Raw genomic sequence first — 18,869 nt, forward strand, 5'->3', positions numbered from 1 at the left:
TATAACAGTGAAGTCCGCTGAAGATGTGCTGTGTTTTTTATTTTTAAACAATGACAAAAAGAAATCTAGAGGGCCCAGAGTATCTTGGGGAATTTCAGAATAGCTGGAAACTTTAAAAAAAAAAAAAAACCTCATTCTTAGGGCCTGGGGCTTTTATAAAGAAACACTCAGCACTTGCTTTAATGGAAACCAGGTGTAGGTCAAACACAAATGAAATTTAAAGATAATCTTGCTTCTTTCTGTGTTGTCTGTGTTCAAGAATTTTTTTTAATAAACTCTCTTCCAGCTATACAGTTTGTCCAATGAGAGATGTTGACAACTTATTTAAGAACAATCCAACCTAACTTATTCAAAAACAATCCAACCTAATTCTGGGACATAAGATACAGACTTTAGATAGTTCTGAGACCAGTAAAAATCAGAGCATATATATAAGCCCTGACTGAAGCACAAAGTTTTGAAGATACGTAATATTCCAGGTGCAATTTGGGCACCATTCATCTTCTTTATTCTGCCTCAGTTCCATTAGACTAGGGGTTGTCAATCGGGGGCACGCATACACCTGGGAGTACTTAGACCAGTCCTAGGGGTACGTGTGGGCGGGTGAGGACAGAGCACCGCCGCCTCCCAGGAGCAGGGCAGGGAAGCTCATACCCCGCAGAGGGGCACTGCTGCCCTCACCCCAGCCCGGTAAGTGTCCCTGCCTGCCCGCATGCCGTCCCCGCCTCCCTGCTCCGTGTCTGTCCGCGTGCTACTCCCCCCTGACCTCTGCTCAGTGACTGGCTGCCAGGGGTACTTAAATTAAAAAAGGCTGAAAAACCCCTGCATTAGACAAAAGAGCAACTGCTTGAGAAAGCTTAACAAATGAGTTGTTCAGAGCTTAGGGCCAAGATTTCTCAATTCCTTAACTTTATGTAGTCACTTAAAATAGCCTGGAGAGGAAACATTACCCTCTCTGGGTAATATTACCAAATATCAAATCAAAACGGTAATATTTTATCTGCCATGTGCTTATGGAAAATGGTACAACAGACACAGGACAATGAAAAACAAGCCCTGGAAAGCCTGTTGAAGATTATCTCATGTAGTTGAAGGAACAGTAAATGTTACAAGATTTCCAGTACTTGTTTTGAGAGAGAATTTTCAGGCCAAGGCAAGCACTTAAAAAAGTATCATATATTTATAAATCAGGCCCAAAATGTAACCTGGATGTTTCATTAAGCCAGCCAAAATGTCTACAGAAAGCAATTTTAAAACTAAGGATTACTTTATAGCTTACTGCTGGGACAAAAACATGCTAGAAAGTCCCCATTTGCAAACTTTATTTGATTTGGAAGTCACATCCCAGTGGATGGAACATACTACAAGTAAGAGATCCGTTTTACTTTATAGATTTGAAATGTACTTTAAAAGCCAGATTTTAGCAGACATAGTTAAAGTGCACTTAATTTTCTTAAGTTTATTTCAGTCATTAAGACCTTACCTCTTGGACGGGGGTGTCAGCTTGCTCTTAGGAGTAGAAGTTCCTCCTACAGATGTCCGTACTTTGATGGGCGAGTTTTTGGCTATCGTGACCATATTACTCCTGGTAGTAGAAGAACTGCTATTGGAAGACCCTGGACTATAAGTAGAAGACTGTGGTTTTCGAACTCCAACAGGATTTGTGTAGCTGGAGGCTTTCACTGGCTGTCTTGGTGTTAACAGAGAATTTGTGCATGACCCTCCTTTCACTGGCTGTCGTACTGTTAAGGGAGACTGACCAGCACTAGAGGAATACCTGAGCTTACTGGGATTCAAACCTAAAAGTGGAATGAAGGGAAACAAGTTGGCAATGCTGTCTCCCCCACACCTCCACAGGCCCCTCCCCCTTACACACACACACACACACACACACACACACACACACACTTTACAAAGTGTTAAAAACTAAAGTGAACTGACTTGTTGATGGTTGCTGCATTCTGGAAAGTCGGCTGCTGGGCACCTGTAGATCTGATTCCAAACTCCGGCTACTCCTTACAGACTCTAGAGTGCGAAGGCTTGTCTTAGCCAAGTTAGGCATACTGTGACGCATCTCCTCTGGAGTTTGAACGAATTATAAATAGAGCATAATAATATTAGCAGACCAAACTACTTCCATGGTATAATCTATTCCTAGGAAAATGCATGTTGTTAATTTTAATTCAAAATGATAAGAAAATACAGTGTGACCATGAAAGTGATTGCTATTTAATAACACCCATTTTTTGACCAATTCACATTTCCATATTTTTTTAATATGCAATACTGTACAGTTCATAGCCAGCCTACCTTCATTATTTGTGTACTTCAGTCGATCTTGCATGGTGCTTTGCACAGATCTCCTTGGGGGTCGAATACGAGAGGTAGCTGCTCTGTTGTAATCTGCTCCTGAAGAAGGGGACTGACATCGGGGGGAGCTGAGAGGAGATGGTGAGTACCTGTGAGCACTACGATAGGATAGGGAACAATCATAATCATCCTCATCTTCCAGACTGTATGTGTCAAACTCCTGGTCGCTGTAGGTACCTCTCCTGAGAGAGTGAAGGGAGGCACTGGAACTACGACGAGACACTGAAGCAGAACTAGAAGCACAATCCTGGCGGAGACCTGGGAATATGAAATGCCATGGACCAAATTACTTTTAACCTCATACAAACTACTTCCCCTGACATGGCACAGCAGAAGTTAACTATTACCTCTCTGATCATCTTGTAAATTGCCTTTGGGACTGGATTCAAGAAAACAGAACAATCTTCAAGAAAACATCATATGGCATATTACTTTAAGGGAAAATTTACACAGATACAGGTGGTAAGGGGGGAATATTCATGATTATTGTTCCATAAGCTTCAGGAGCCATCTACAAGATTAGCAGTACACAATTACAGATTATGAAGGTTTAAGCAGTTGGTTTAAAATGTCCCAGAATGCATTACATGTTATGCTTTAGAGCAGGGGTTGTCACCCGGGGGTATGCATATCCCTGGGGGTACTTCAAAAGGTCTCAGGGGGTATGCGGGGGTGGGAGGGGACAAAGTGCCGCTACCCCATGCCACTGCCTCACAGGTGCAGGGTCGGGGTGGGGTGAGAGCAGTGTCGTACAGATGCTGCGCTGCCACTGCTTGCCACACCCCCACTCTGCATCCAGCTGCTTGCAAACTCCCCCTGCCACCGTGCTCCGCATCCAGCTGCTCACCACCCCCTCCCGCCCGCACTCAGCCGGCATCAGTCTATCACCAGATTTAGATGGACATCTTAGAACCATAGACTTTATCCCTCTGTATGAGAGCAGTTGCAAACCATCTACATTTCCTCAAAATTCCAAAACTGTAAGATGAAAAGGAAATTGCTGTCACATACTTTCTTCCTGTAGGCGTGCCATAACCTGGACGTCAGTCAAGTCCTGCAGTTTGTAGCCCATAGAGATAGAGTCATCAGATGTACTAAGCTCACTGTCCACAGAGGACTGAGAGCTCAGTGCAGAATGCATACTCAAGTAACCTGTGGGGAAGAGAGGTGGAGAAGGAGGAAAGAGAAAACAAAATAGTGAGCAGCAAAAAATGATTTAGAAACACACAGAAAGCAAGCTACCCCATTTTTATTTGAGGGCAAAGCAATTAAGGTCACTGTTGGAGGTAGCTCAGTTTATTTGCTAAGGAAAAAAACAAAAAATCCAAAAGTTAGTTACACCTACAGAAGACTGTTCTTCACATCTTGACTACTAAATAGACTGACTGATATGTTAGATCATGGATTCTTGTCCAGAGGAAAGCAACTGAGGCTACCAGAACCTCAGTCTGATTTCAGTGCTTAATATTTCCACACTTTGAGAAAGATATGTCTGCTGATCCAGAAGCTGATTTTGAAGTCACAGGAGATGTTTGCTGTGGTGTTTACACAGGGTTATATGAGCGCTAATGCCTCACACCCTCCTGAACCCATAAAATTACTATTATGAGTAGTGTTCTACTGAGCTACATCAGTCACATAGTAACACTCTTATACAACAGAAGGTTTTATAATAGTTACTTGTTACCTCATGACACTTCTCCCTCACCCCTACCTGTTGTTTCATCCACTTGCTGCATCTTGTAATAAATCAAGACTACATTTCTCAGGGAACAGAATGGCCTTGGATTTAAACAGACATCACTGTATTGATATCAAAGAATACTGATACAAGCTGTTAAGATGCAGCTGGTAACCATGATTATGTGACACCACAAATGTAGCAAAAACACTTCACTTTTAATCCTGCTTCATTTAGGATTAAGGTTAGGGTGATTTAAAATCAATTGTATTGCTACAAGATCATGCAAACTTAACAGATCAGTGGAGGCCATTATTTTTGGCAGATGTACCACAAATTAGCCTACACCAATGCTCAACCTCTTGCCCGCAGGCCAAGTCTGGCCTGCAGAGCCATCACATCCAGCCCAAAGGAATCCCCACAAGTTGGAAAAATTGGCAAGCAGCAGAAGTTGCATGCAGTGGAGTCCAGCCCTGCCCAGGCCATGGCTATGCAGAGGGATCAGGATGGTCCCACCCCTGCTATACCTGGATCAGGCCAGGCTGCTCCTCACCCCCTCAGGTGTCCAGATAGGAGCCGTTCCACTCCAACCCCCACCCCCATGCACCCAAATCAGGACCACTTCGTTCATCTTCCTCTCTCTGCTTTCCCACACACCCCAACCCATGTGTCCGGATCAGGGCTGCTCCACCCCTTCCCATCCTGCCCCCTGCATGCCAGACTAGGGCTGCTCCATCCCCCTCCCCAAGTCCCTAACCCCCTCACATCCAGATTGGGGACCAAGTCGCTCCCTGCCTGCCCAGCACATGGACCAGGGTCAGCCAGTGCACCTGCCTGTGATCAGATGGAGCCCAGCCATGATGGATCCAGCCCACCAGACAGATCCAGCCCACAGCCAAGACTTGGCATTGTCCATCTGGCCCACAGGGCAAAAAGGTTGGACACCACTGACCTATACCTTTCCGGAATGCTACTCCAATGCCCCTCCCCTGTTCAACCTGCTGCTCTTTCTGCTCCCTGCCCAATCTGCTGCTCTGCTGTCTGTCACACTTGTGGCACACATGCAATAGCTGCTGCATGCTCCCAAGCAGCCACTCCCTCTCCCCTTTTAAACCAACTAAAACACACATTTGTCCACACCCTCAGGTACTGGTTTGTACAACAGTGTTTCTCAACCCATGGGTCACAATCCAAAAGTGGGTTGCAAGAATATATGAAAGGGTTGCAAACAAACTTTAAGAACTGGATCAACAAACTTTAAAAATGGATTCTCCTTTAAAGGAGAAAAACCCTTTGCAGGCTGGCACTTTGCACGCTGCAAGGGGCTGCAAGGAGCAGGAAAGCAGCCAGGCAGCATGGAGAGCTGCTACGGGGGTGGGGGCATAGACGATATGTCAGGGGGTGCAGAGGCACAGGTGACACTGCCTGCCACCCCACCTCCTCTCCAGAGTACAGCCATGGCCTCAGGGGAGCAACAACGGCTAGGCCACACAGGCAGGGGTATTGCTGCACCCAGTGCACAACCAGCTGGCAGGAGGAGAAGGTGAGGGTAGCATAGTCTCTCCCCCGCCCCTCCATTATTCCTTGTGCTGCTGGAGACATGGCTGGTGCAGGGTTTCTGGCAGCAGTGGCAGAAATGAGTCTTGCCACCCTACTGGAGTCTCGGGGCAGTGGGTTGGGAGTGAGGGGCACCAGCAGGGCCAGAGGACTGTTTTCTACTTAAACTATTAACTGGGTCAGGACTGGCCATTGATGTTTATAAATGGGTCCTGGTACAAAAAAGGTTGAGAACCACTGGTATAACACGTTGGGATAATACAATGGGATCCTTACTGGGACCACTGGACTCTACTCTAGTATAAATAACAACATTCATAGATTCATAGATGTTAGGGTCGGAAGGGACCTCAATAGATCATCGAGTCCGACCCCCTGCATAGGCAGGAAAGTGTGCTGGGTCTAGATGACCCCAGCTAGATACTCATCTAACCTCCTCTTGAAGACCCCCAGGGTAGGGGAGAGCACCACCTCCCTTAGGAGCCCGTTCCAGACCTTGGCCACTCAAACTGTGAAGAAGTTCTTCCTAATGTCCAATCTAAATCTGCTCTCTGCTAGTTTGTGGCCATTATTTCTTGTAACCCCCGGGGGAGCCTTGGTGAATAAATACTCACCAATTCCCTTCTGTGCCCCCGTGATGAACTTATGTACTCCAACTGCGGTCTGACCAGCGCCCGATAGAGGGGAAGTATCACCTCTTTGGACCTATTCGTCATGCATCTGCTGATGCACGATAAAGTGCCATTGGCTTTTTTGATGGCTTCATCACACTGCCGACTCATGTTCATCTTGGAGTCCACTAGGACTCCAAGATCCCTTTCCACTTCCGTGTCACCCAGCAGGTCATTTCCTAGGCTGTAGGTGTGCTGGACATTTTTTCTCCCTAGGTGCAGCACTTTGCATTTCTCCTTGTTGAACTGCATTCTGTTGTTTTCTGCCCACTTGTCCAACCTGTCCAGGTCTGCTTGCAGCTGTTCCCTGCCCTCCGGTGTGTCCACATCTCCCCATTCAAAGAGGGTACACCTCCTATTAAGATGTTAAATTTCTATTACAAGCACAGACATAACTAAAGGGAAATAAGGTGTCATTTTCTTTTAGTTTAAGTTCATAGTAACTGACATGTAATACTTAGTTAACATTGTTTGATGACTGAAGTCAGTCTCTCAGGATTTTCCACAGTACATGAGATACACCACGTTAGGCTAGTGGATATGAAAACCGGGCAAGTCCAGTAGCAAATGCTTGCTACTGGAAGGCTTTTTTTGATAAACTGGTTATACCAATACTTGTCCTTGCATCTCAGATGGGTGGCAGTCAACCCAACATAGACATGTTCATACGTCAGCCCAATCTTTTCTGCATTTTCTCCTCCTGGTTGGCCAATGAGTTATAACACTAATAGCCTATCATTCCCCTGTATTAGCTTAACAAAGTAGTTAACAGATCTTCATTCTTTTTTTCAATTTCAGAAATACCAAGCTACTTTATGAGAAAGCATTAACATCACCCGAAAAACTGAAAATGGGAAAAGAATTAAAGAGTATGACAAAGACTTATCCCAAAAAAATGAGGATAAAGGCTGGATTCTCTGCCTATTTTTAATAGCTGACATCATCAGCACCTAAAAGTAGGATGAAGAGTGTAGCTCCCAATGCACTCACTGTCCACAGAATCCTATCAAATATACTCACATGCTACATATGCCCTTCCCCCCCAAAAAAAATTGGCCCTCCAAAATTGGGGTGCATTTCTTGATCAGGGAAACTGATTTTTTTGTACTGGAATAGAAGCAGGAAAGAATAGAAGCATGCAAATGCTGTGTTTTAATGGCTATTGCTTTTCTCTAGCCCCAGGAAACAGAAGAGCAGAATCCTATGTTAACCCTCTCAAAGCTACAGTGGCTATTGGCTGAGCACTATAGCTTGTGCCAGAAACAGAAATTCAGCTGACTCAGGCCAAGTGAACTGTTGCATACAGTCTGTAGTACTTTGATGGGACTTCTGGTATAGGAATAACTATTATTTATAGGAACTTATATAAAGAACTATTTATAGTAAAGAAGTAGCAGTCTTTGCAAGGGTCTGGGACCTAGTCTTGTTGCTGTACTGCCTCACAAGGAAGTTCCTACTGCCTCACCCAGACTGTCTTCTGGAATGTCACACTTCATGGACACACTACATTTCCAGGAGGACTTACTCCATGCCACACAGTTAGCTGTGACACTGGAAAAATTTGGAAAAAAAAACTTTTTTCTATATTCTTCCTTCCAAAACCAATGTTTGTCTCTTATTTGGGACATTGTAATATGTGAGAAAATATGGCATTAACAGTCTCACTTTACAGGCAGTCCTCAGACTTATGATGCAATTGGTTCCTGAAAGCCACGTCTTAAGTTAAATCGTTGTAACTTGGAACCAATTTTTCCATAGGAACAGTGTTATAAATGGGGGGTTGGTTCCTTTACGATGGTCGATACTGTGTGCAGTTGGTAAGTGGTGAAAGGGGAGGGGGAAGGAAGAAAGAGGCATGGGGGGGAGGGGGGAGCTTAATGCCCCCTGTGGTGAGGGAGGAACTGGGGCAAACGCTATCCAGCTGGGGCAGTGCGGGCATGGAGAGGGGGGGGTGGCAGCTCCTGTCGCTGCGCGCTTCTCATCTGGCAGCTTGACTGGTGGTTCCTGCCATTGCTTGCCCAGCTGGTGTGGGGCAGGCATGGGGCAGAACCACTGTGCTGCCTCCAGACAAGCAGCGTGCAGGAGCAGGAGCTGCCCCCTTTCCCCATGCCCCTCGGATGAGCCACAGCTTTGAGGGCATCAGGGGGCATGTTCCCCTAGATCAGGGTGGGGCAAGTGGCAGAGCGGGGGCTATGGGGGGCTGCAGCCACCCGAAAATTCACTATAGCCCCTGCCGCCTGCCCAGAGCACAGCACAGTGCAGCCTCAGCCCTGTCAACCCCACACCATGCAGAACTGGGGGCACACTCCCACTCAGACCAGTGGCGGGAGCAGCGGCAGGAACCACTAGTCAAGCCACCAGACGAGCAGTACACATCAGCGGGATCCACCACCACCACTCCCTGCAGCTGCCCGGCCCCAGCTTGGCAGTACTTGCTCCAGCCTGGTCTGTGAATCAGCATCGAAGATTCGGATTCAGCCAAATCAAATCAGGGCCAGTGATCCGAATCAATGAATCAAACCACTGTCTCCGATTCGGGACACCCCTAGTAAATTTACTGTTATGCGATCGGTGTGGCAGAAGCTCGCAGTCAGCTGCTTTGTGTGGTGCATTGTGGGAGTGACATGCACCAAAATATAGTCTTCTGTGTGGATCTGTGCTCCTCACTCGCTTGTAAAAAAGGATCCCCATTTTTATAAGCCCCTGAACAGCAATCAGATTAAAGTAATTGAGTCACGCTAGATCTGGGTTCCAGGTTTGAATCAATAACCGAAGACCTGCTCCTAGAGTCATCATCATAGGAATCTGTCCTTAACAACACAACTGATTCAGCTCCTCAAAAAGAAAAAAAAGACACTGCAAAGATAAAATGGTCCTTTCCTATGGAAACCAATTTACAGAATTTAAGCAGTAAAAAGGAATAAACTGTCAAAGTGATTAAGTATTTGCCAAAAAAGTGTCATGTCATACATCAAGAAATAAAAGTGGAAGGGAAAGAAGAAGCTACTAATCCCAAGAGCATACCTGCAACTATCAATATAGCTAGCTGCATGCAAGACAAGTATTTAAATATTCATTTGACTCCATGATTCAAGTCAGACAGTGTTAAACATGCAAAAAAATTTGTAACATGCACGTTAGGATACAGCCGCCTATACAGAAAACAAAACAAGGAAAACTCCTTTGATGAGAAACTGAAGGGAGAACATTGCTCCAATAGGAAATGAGGCATGGGCTGCAAAAGGGCTAAATGTTACCCTTGAAATAGCACATACAAATTTCACAGAGAGCAGCACACACGCATTCTCAGGCAGACTTTGGACAAAGCATTTAGCCAAACCACCCAGTTATAATCAAGTACTTAATGTACAGTTAATACTTTATGTTATTAGGTGGTTTAAGGAGCAATGCTTCTTTGTTGTGTTTATTCCTGAACAGCTGGTTTATATTTCATAATGCTTTCCGTTAGTAGAAATGAACACATTCTATAAAAACAAACACATTCCATCACCACAAGACATTCAGAATGCAAAGGAAGCTCCTTCCATTGTAATGTTATCAAGTCAGATTCCCTGCAGCATCGTGCATAAGTGAGATGACCAGCAATATTCACCATATTAAAAGTTGATCCACTGGATTCACCTGTTCCTCTCGTACCCCAGATACTTAGTTGTGCTCCTCCCATGAAAGAGCTCAGAACAATCCTCCTTGCATAATATTAAATTTTGCTCTGTGCTATTGTCATGCCATACCTGAGCTGCCACAGGTTAGTAGTGCTTTGTTAGTCGATTTGAGGTGCCCAGGAGAGTTTAGTGCATTGCTACAGGAGCTTGTCTCTGTATTCAAGTTATGTGCACTTGGTGATGCCAATGGACTGCAATACAGGTTTTTCCACCTACTGGCTAAAAGGAAGATATAAGAAAGCCACAAATGTTACCAAGTTCTCTTTGAAAACAAATGGGATTGAGGAAAGAAAGCATTAAGTCAAACAGGATCAAGCATTACTATCAGACATTTAGAATCGGCCATCATGAATGGGCATACCACTTCCCAAAGTGAGCAAGAAGTCAAACATTTACTCTTCTAAAAAGCTCCCCCATCCTTCAACTTATATAGTCACTGATGAAAATAACTCAGTGTCCTCACTAAAACTGAAATTTTCTAGCACATATTCGAACATTTCAAGACAGCCTTCAAATAGACCATCTTAAAAGAAAAATAAGAACATGATGCAGAATTAACAGATATTTACAGTAACAGTTTAGTAGTCTTTACACTTCGATGAGCACCATCCTTTGGATTTTGTCTTAAAACTGACAAAGGATCATTCCTTTGAAGATTTTAGCTTCAAACAAAGTAGATCCATGGTGAAAAAAATAATCTGTTTTGAAATAGTTTTTAAAACAAAATATGAACACAAGACAATAGTAAAACAGAAGTGACAGCTCACAACTTGAGTCTTAATAACAGTTTGATATATGCAGATACAGCACTATGTAAAGAATAGTTTCCATGAGTAAGTAATTAAGGAATTGCTAAACTATCATCTCACTGACACACACACTACCTAAAAACAAAAGATTTATGAAGATTTAATGAAGACTGAGTACTTTAAGTGTCCTATAAAGTCTCCTTTACAAATACTGAAAGAAACATGCAAAACTTTAGTTGAAATGAAATGAATGAGTTCACAAAGCTTATAGTGAGGCAATGGCAAGATCAAGAGATAAAATATGAAGATAAAATGAATGGTTAATATGATGAAGCCTTCAGCTTTCAAGATGCACTCTAAACACCAGGCTTAAAACAAACTTGAGAATGTGCTGTATTAAGCATACAGTTGGCACAAATGAAAAAGCATATAATTTTATAAAGGACCTAGAGCTGCACACAAAATGTTTTGGCTGAATTGAAGCCAATGTTATAACATTCACAGAGAAAAAAAACATTGTCCATTTCAAAAGGTAAGCAGACACTAATACTAGCTTTGTACTAATAGTTATTTTTTTTCAGTAGCTAAGACAGTGGTCACCAACCAGTAGATCTCAATCTACAGGTAGATCTCGGAGCCTCTTGGAGTCGATCCGAGGCTGGGGCGGGGGGCTGAATGCCCGTGTGCATGCATGCATGCACGCACCCCAGCCCAGCAGATCAGTCTGTGGGGAGGGAAGGGGCAGGTGCTAGATCGAAGCCCCCAGCAGTGAGGGACAGTGCCGCAGAGGCAGGAGCAGGGGTAAACTGAGTGGGGTGCCAGCTGGGTGGGACTTACCTGCTGGGAGGTGTGCCCCCAAATCATTTTTTCTCCCCCTGCCTCAATCTGCCCCACTCCTTCCCTTCCCATTGACTTACCCACTGGGCTGGCAGAGGAGGGGGAGCAGGGGACGGGACGGGACAGGGGACACAGTAGATCTTCGGTTGCTTTTAAATGCCAAAGGCGATCTCCTACTTAAAAAGGTTGGAGACCACTGAGCTAAGACCATCATCTGACTTTCAAATGTTAGTTCTCCCAATAACACCGCACAGAATATGTGCTGCTCTTCACAGGATTTGGATTTAGGTTTAGGTTCTTATGAATCTAACCAGAGATGGTGATGTAAAAATGCATCACACTTTCCTGTCCTCTAATAACTAACTATTGACAGATGCTGCAATTGCAGTTAGTTGCCTTTCTGGCTGTCAGGGAAGTATACCAAGAATCAAGAAAATGAAGGATTAGAATGAGCATCAGTGATTCAACTCATGATTACTAACAAATTAAAAACTCATTTTATTTTGAGGCACTGGGAGTGCATTTGGAGTGGGAGGATGGGGGCAAAGATCCACCAGGACAGTCTTTGACTTGAAGCATATTAACTAGCATAACAGGGAAAAATGCCAACACATGTAATCAAAATCAAAATGAAGTCAAATGTTCAAAGCTCTTTTTCGAAATCCTTGCTTCAGCTAAGTACCCCAGGGAACAGTCGATGGTCAGACTGCATTAAAAAAAAAAATGAATCCAGAACAGGTGACTCAGAAGTCAGCATGCAACTAGGGAACTATAGAAAGTTCTATAAAATGTTACCCTTCAAATCCTACCTAAGGAGTTTGATTACAAATGATCAGTTCAGGCACAGAAGCAGAAATTCTTCAGTCTCTATGAAGTATTGTTTTTATGTAGTGTTGAAAAATCCAAATAGACCATCATTCACAAAAGTTAGAAAATTCTAAATGCACCATTGTGTTGTTAGCACTGGAAGATGCAATGGTAACCTTTCCCATAAATAATGCATTAAGAATTATTATGCAAGGAAGAGAATTAACTTCAACGTTAGATTTTTTTTTTGCAGGAATAAGCTACAGAGCCCTAAGTGAATCTTTTCTGACCAAAAACACTTTAAATGTTTTTTTGAACATGAAGGTTTAAAGATTTGTATTTCATGTACATTTAAATCTCATTAGAATACTAACAGGAGTCTTCCACTGATGAAGCCTCTAACATAGCATTAAAGAAAAAGTGTATATGAAAGTTGGCAAGAACATCCCCACTGCATGAAACTGAAAACTCCTTTGTTAACATTAATACACTTAGACATTCTTATAAAAAGAGGCAAAGCTATATTGGTTCTATTTTTTCAAAATCATAATGATTAAAAGTAAAAGTCATATCTTGCTTCTGATTTATAGGTTATTATTCTTAACAGAAAACACAAGGAGTTTTAGTGATAAACATGTCAGAAGTATTTCCTGATACATGAAGCATTTGATTTTTTTTTTTTTTTTAATAGTGATCATCATCATTTAATGGTGATCATCATTATCGGTTATTTTAAGCTTGCAACAAACTACATCATTATACTTCCATTCCAACTAATATATCTCAATACCATGCAAAATACAGAACACTTTCAAGTATTCAATGCACATTTAATTAATTTACCTTGGTCAAGTCGATTTATAAGAGTTCGACAGGCTGCTTCTGTTTCAGGACTGGGGTTGTCCAACACCTGCCGGCACCATTTCAGAGGCGATTCTGTTTTCTGATCTGTAATGGATTTTCTTGGAGAGACATACAACCTTGAGTAAAAATGGATTAAAAAAAGAATACTGAATAAATGTGAATTAATTAAAAAACCCTACCTTCCATATTTTTATAGTAGAATGTTTTCTGAAAATAATTACAACACCAAGAGACAAAACAAAATCTTCTGTTTTGTTTGGATAGCTTTATGTACCACAATCTGAAATGTAAACTTTGGAGGCATGAAATACATTTACCTGTATGGTAGTTTGGTTTACTTCAGTGAATGTCTGTGGAGAGAGTGATGAACTTTTGGACAGGTGGGTTTAGATGTTACTAGAATACGCATTTGTCCTGAGGTCTTCAGGTTTGTATCCTATTATTCTTCCTCCATAGCTACTCCAATGCTGCCACACACACAAAGTCCAAACATGCTGGTTATAAGAACCTGTAAGTAATTTTGATGCACCTTTCTAATCTGTCAGAATGGTCAGATGGGTCATCTTCAGGCCAAATATGACAATATTTCTAGATAAACATGGCACTATCAGTGAAAATGAAGCATCAAGATCCCAGATTCTGGACCCAAAACTTACGAAGTTTACTTCATATAAATCTAATAAATAAAATTAATAAATCTATCATGCAAAAGCAGGGGCTAATATAGTGTGAGTAACAACATGATGCACCTGGTTTGAACATTTAATCTTAGTTTGAAGTTGTTTTACCCAATAGATAAAGAAGCAAATTTGTGGAGAAATTTAGAGCCAAATCTGGTGTGAATTTACTTGGGCGATGGGAGGGCAGCATGTATGGAGGCAGGGCAGGGTTAAAAGTTACAAGAGAAGGGAAGATAACTTCTACTTTAATCCTCAAGTTACACACGTTTACTGACATACCCCACACACCTTTTTCCAAAAAAAAAATAAATAAATAACCAAACTTCCAAAATTGGGGTGCATGTCTAAATCAGGGAAGCTTCCTAGGGGCAATAGGGACAAGAGGAAGGAAGCACCCCACTTTAATTCTTACTACACCTGAAGTTTAAAACCAACTGTCCAGCAGCAGCAGTGGCATTTCTATTCAGGCAACTGAGGGACCATCATTCTTCATTCCACAGGTGTTAATGCACTTCTTTTTTTTTTTTAATGGTCTTGGTGGGAATTAATCTTTGCAGTTTTCCTGCCTACTGATTACTCTTGGTTTCTCCTCTCTTATTTCACAGCCCTTCACATTGTTTTTATCCAAAATCACAGATCTACCTATGGAGACCAGTGGTCAGCAGAAGCTACAATTTCAATTTTGGGCTTAACGGGAAAGGGTGAGCAAGCTGAAAATTAGGCTCTGTCTGTGTGCTATACAGCCATAACTCTGAAAAAAAATATTTTCCCCCCTTTCATTTTTCCTTCCTAAAAACAAGATGACCATCTTATTTGCGGGTGTAAGGTATATGAGAAAATATGGTATTTTCCCCTCCCCCTAGCCCTTACAAATATTTTTAAAAACAAACTGAATAGCTCACAAAAAGGTTTTATAGTTTACCAGCACAGCAAAATAACTTCCCTCCCCCCCCCAACTAAACAAATGGCATTAAGGTTAAAATTATGTATCTGTAACATAAACAAGGGAGACTTTATGTACCCATAATGAAGGGACAAAGCCAACCCGGGGGGGGGAGGGGGGTGTAGGGCCTGGGGCAAATCGGCCTGTGTGGGGCCCCCCTGAACACTTCACAGGGCCATGGTACCCGCACAAGGGGGAGAGGCGGGGTCTCTGTGCTTCTTCCACAGCGTGGGGCTAAGCCACCAGCTCCAGAGGGGCCCTGTGGGAGGGGCCACAGCCACTCTCCCCAGCTCCGTGGGTCCCCCCGCTCCCTAGGGACAGCTCTGTGAAGGGGTAAAGCAACATTCCAGGCACATTTTTCTCATGAAAGAGTAAAATCCAGCTTGACAAGGGATACAAGGTATTTGCTTTCAGAAACTAGGAATGGATACAGGTTTTATATTCAGAAAAGGCCCTACTAATAGACAAATACTTGTTCCTGTTTAGGCACCCTGAATGAAAGGGACCTGGAGGTAATAAAAGACCACAGTATGAATATGAACTGGCGGTGCAATGCTGTAGCCAATAAGACAAATACTACTCTGGCATGCATCAATCGATGCATCTCCAGCAAAGCCAAGAAAGTGATTCTTCCGCTCTACTCAGCACTAGTGAGATCCCAGCTGGAATACTGCATCCAGTTGTGGGCACCACACTTTAACAAGGACATTGACAAGCTTGAGAGTCCAGAGAAGAGATCAGAATGATCAGAGTCTTACACAGAAAGCCATACAAGGAAAGGCTGAGGGATCTGGGACTCTTCAGCCTGAGGAAAAGCAGGCTGAGATGGGACCTGGTAGCAGCTTACTGCTACCCTAGGGGAGTACATCAAGGGCTTGGTGAGCAACTGTTCACCAGGGCACGCAGGGGAAAAACTAGGAGTAATGGCCACAAACTCCTGGAAGACCAATTCAGGTTCAACATCAAGAAAAGCTTCTTCACAGTCAGGGTATCCAGACTGTGGAATAAGCTCCCCCAGAGGTGGTCCAATCACCTTCCCTGGAAATCTTCAAGAGGAGACTAGACAGTCATCTGGCTGGGGTCACCTGACCCCAAGTTGTCTTTCCTGCTTGGTGCAAGGGGGCTGGACTCAATCTTCCAAGGTCCCTTCCAGCCTTACAATCTATGACATAAGGTTCAAGGGTTGGAAGCTGAAGTTAGACAAATTCAACCCTAAAATGCACAACTGTCTAACAGTTGGGATAACTAAACATTGGAACAACTCACCAAAGGAAGTAGAAGACTTGCCATAATTTTAGATCTAAAATGATTTTTCCCCTTAAAAGACATTTTTCAGTGCAGCTTTTGAGAGAGTCTTTGGCTTATGATTACAGGGAGTCATGCTGGATGACAGTAGTGATCTTTACAGCATTGGAACTGGTTGAACCATGATGATCCAGGTTCATGTCCTGCCTTCACAAGGCCCGAGGAGGACAGGATTGCTAGCAATGCCCTTAACATACTCAACATGCAGCCATGCATTAAGCTAATAAGTTATCATTGTGTCAAGGATCAGCCAGTCGCCTATAGGGATCAGGAAGGACTTTCACATGCACCAGTGCATAATTTGACTGCTGAGGGCTTCCAATAGCAGACCACTCATCTATGGCAATAGAGTATGCCCCCTCAGTTGAGGTCAGGAGGAGGGGATGGAGGGATTCAACTTCTTCTGTAACGTGAATGACTTATGTAACCTAGACAAATGGTCTTAAAAAAAAAAAAAAAAAAAAAAAAATCAATCAATCAGCTGAAATTCAACAAGGACAAGTACAAAGTCCTGCACTTGAGATGGAATAATTGCCTGTACAAATGTAGACTGGGGTAAGATTGGGAAGGTTATGGTACTGCAAAGAAGGACCTGGGAGCTATGGTGGACTATAAACTGAATGAGCCAATAAGGTGCTCTAGTTACAAAGTAAAGCAAACAACATACCCGGTTTCTTATGATCCTATAAGATACATTAAATCCTTTCTCCTACAATACTTTGATAGCAGTTTATTCATTACATTTTTTTTTTATTTTTTTTTTTTTTTAGTAATGACACCATTAATTCCTGAAACTAATGTTTAAAGATGAAATTTGCAAAAGTATTCACTTAGTGTGTTTCTTGATTTTCAGGTGCCCAATCTGAGGCACTCAATTCCCAACAGGAGCTGAGAAACTTTTGCAGCGGAAGGTAGTAAGAAGACACGAACAACATGCAGTCTACACAGTGCAAATGATACAGCTAGGGAGCAAGGATTTGTACAATGCAAAATTAGAATTATCTGCAGAATTCTACTCTACCCACAAACCCTTTAAAAAAAGGTAGAGTATCAGCAATGTTTAAAAATGAAAATCTAGTATTTTGTATATTTAAACATTCAGGCACTTAACTCCCATTGATTTCATCAGAAGTTGTGTCCAAAGTAACACTGAGAATCTGGGCCTTTATAGGTAACTAGTTCCACTATATTCCTTCCTCCGCTTGTTCTACCCCCTCCCCCACTGTAGATGTATCATGACGCAGCCAAGAGAAGGCAGTTACAAATATTGAAAAGTTGTTTGTAAGACTTAAAAAAAGACAAAGGAACTCAGAGACTGTTATAATAGCAAAAATCATATTTTTAAACTGACTTGCTTTCATATTTGTAAACTTTTACAGTAAAATGTCCAAATATTTAAAATAGAGATTTTTCATAATTTATATGCAGGTCTAAAAGAGTAGAGAGACAGAGAGCAGATTAAGATTATGGATATATACAATCATGAAGCACTAATGCACATCACAGTACACATAAGAACATTATTATCCTCCCTTGAGTTACAGAAAGTCTATACACCAATTGGGTATAACAGCAACTAAAAAAAAATCAGAATGGAAGAAGAGGAGGTAGTCCTAAATATTCACTTCTGTTCAATACTTACAAGAGGGAGGGGCTAAAATATTAGAAATAATTCAAAACACTGTTTGTCCACAAAAACACTTTCAAACTTACATGAGTTACAGTACTTAATGCAACAAAATAAAGGCTCAACTACCAGTATCATTATGGAATTAAGGCATGTTCTAATTGCGACTTAGGGTGACATTGAGAACCGGAAACGGTAATGAGAAAACTATACAGACCCATGTCAGGGATTCACCCCAAAAATGAGTTGCATTTGGGGCTCATCATGTGGCAAGCAGGGGTATTCTGCCATATTAAATTTACTCCTCCATTTTATTTGCAACTAGTGTGAAGCCTTCAGTTTTGTCAATTTTTTTTGCCTGTATGTACCATAGGATTTGATATAAATGTATTTTTGTGATTTCATGTTAAAACCGTAAAATAATCCAGTAAGGTACTTAGCATATACCCAAGAGACATCCAATTGGCATGCATCTTGGACCAGGCAGGGTAGCAACGATCGGTGTTCATGAAACAATAGCCAATTCCGTTCACAGAAGATCATATTTTGCTCCTGAAATAGATTGAAACACTAGCTAACTAAATGTGCCCAACAAGCTTTTGGAAAAGGAAGTGACACACCTTCAGTCACTCCCACCTGGTAGGGAAGGAGAGCTCATCAGGATAATATTGATTCTTCCCAGAAATGAGAGAGACATAGAAGTTAAAGGTTCGTACCCGAGAAAGAGGGAAGGAATTCAGGAGGCCCCTGAGGGGGAGGTACCTGTGGAAGTGATACAAGAATTTAATCCTGTATTTTCAGAGTAGCATAGCAAAAGTTTTTTGAAATATAACATAGTGTTACAGTATTGTGATACTCTCATAAAGGATCCTAGTCAGAAAAAGATGCAGACTTTGATAAGAAAGCCTCACACATAAAAACACACAGGCTAGAATTTCAAATGCATCAAACATGTCTCCAAGTCATTAGCTCTGATTAACAGAACAGTGGTTTTAAACTTTTTAGACAAGGCACCCCTTGGGGAGGGGGAGGAAGAGTCCCCATCCAGTGCTTCACAAAGTCCTCTTCCCCACCCTGGGAGGAGGAGGAGGGGGA

The 18,869-nt window shown here is 42.5% G+C and overlaps 1 protein-coding gene across 2 annotated transcripts in view; it reads right to left on the bottom strand.

Moving 5' to 3' along the window:
- LOC102382751 (SLAIN motif-containing protein-like) overlaps positions 1-18,869 on the bottom strand; it is a 38,775-nt gene that overhangs the window by 4,439 nt on the left and 15,467 nt on the right. Inside the window, exons 3-8 of one of the 2 annotated variants that reach the window (XM_006032182.3) lie at positions 13,199-13,335; positions 10,032-10,181; positions 3,382-3,522; positions 2,311-2,628; positions 1,942-2,079; positions 1,484-1,799 (exon numbers count right to left, since the gene is read on the bottom strand). In XM_006032182.3, coding sequence (XP_006032244.1) covers positions 1,484-1,799; positions 1,942-2,079; positions 2,311-2,628; positions 3,382-3,522; positions 10,032-10,181; positions 13,199-13,335 — 1,200 coding nt within the window. The remainder of the gene's footprint in view (positions 1-1,483; positions 1,800-1,941; positions 2,080-2,310; positions 2,629-3,381; positions 3,523-10,031; positions 10,182-13,198; positions 13,336-18,869) is intronic. The other variant, XM_014523963.2, reaches the window with a different exon arrangement.

Source organism: Alligator sinensis, unplaced genomic scaffold (genome assembly GCF_000455745.1).
Source record: "Alligator sinensis unplaced genomic scaffold, ASM45574v1 scaffold27_1, whole genome shotgun sequence".
Classification (NCBI taxonomy): Eukaryota; Metazoa; Chordata; order Crocodylia; family Alligatoridae; genus Alligator; species Alligator sinensis.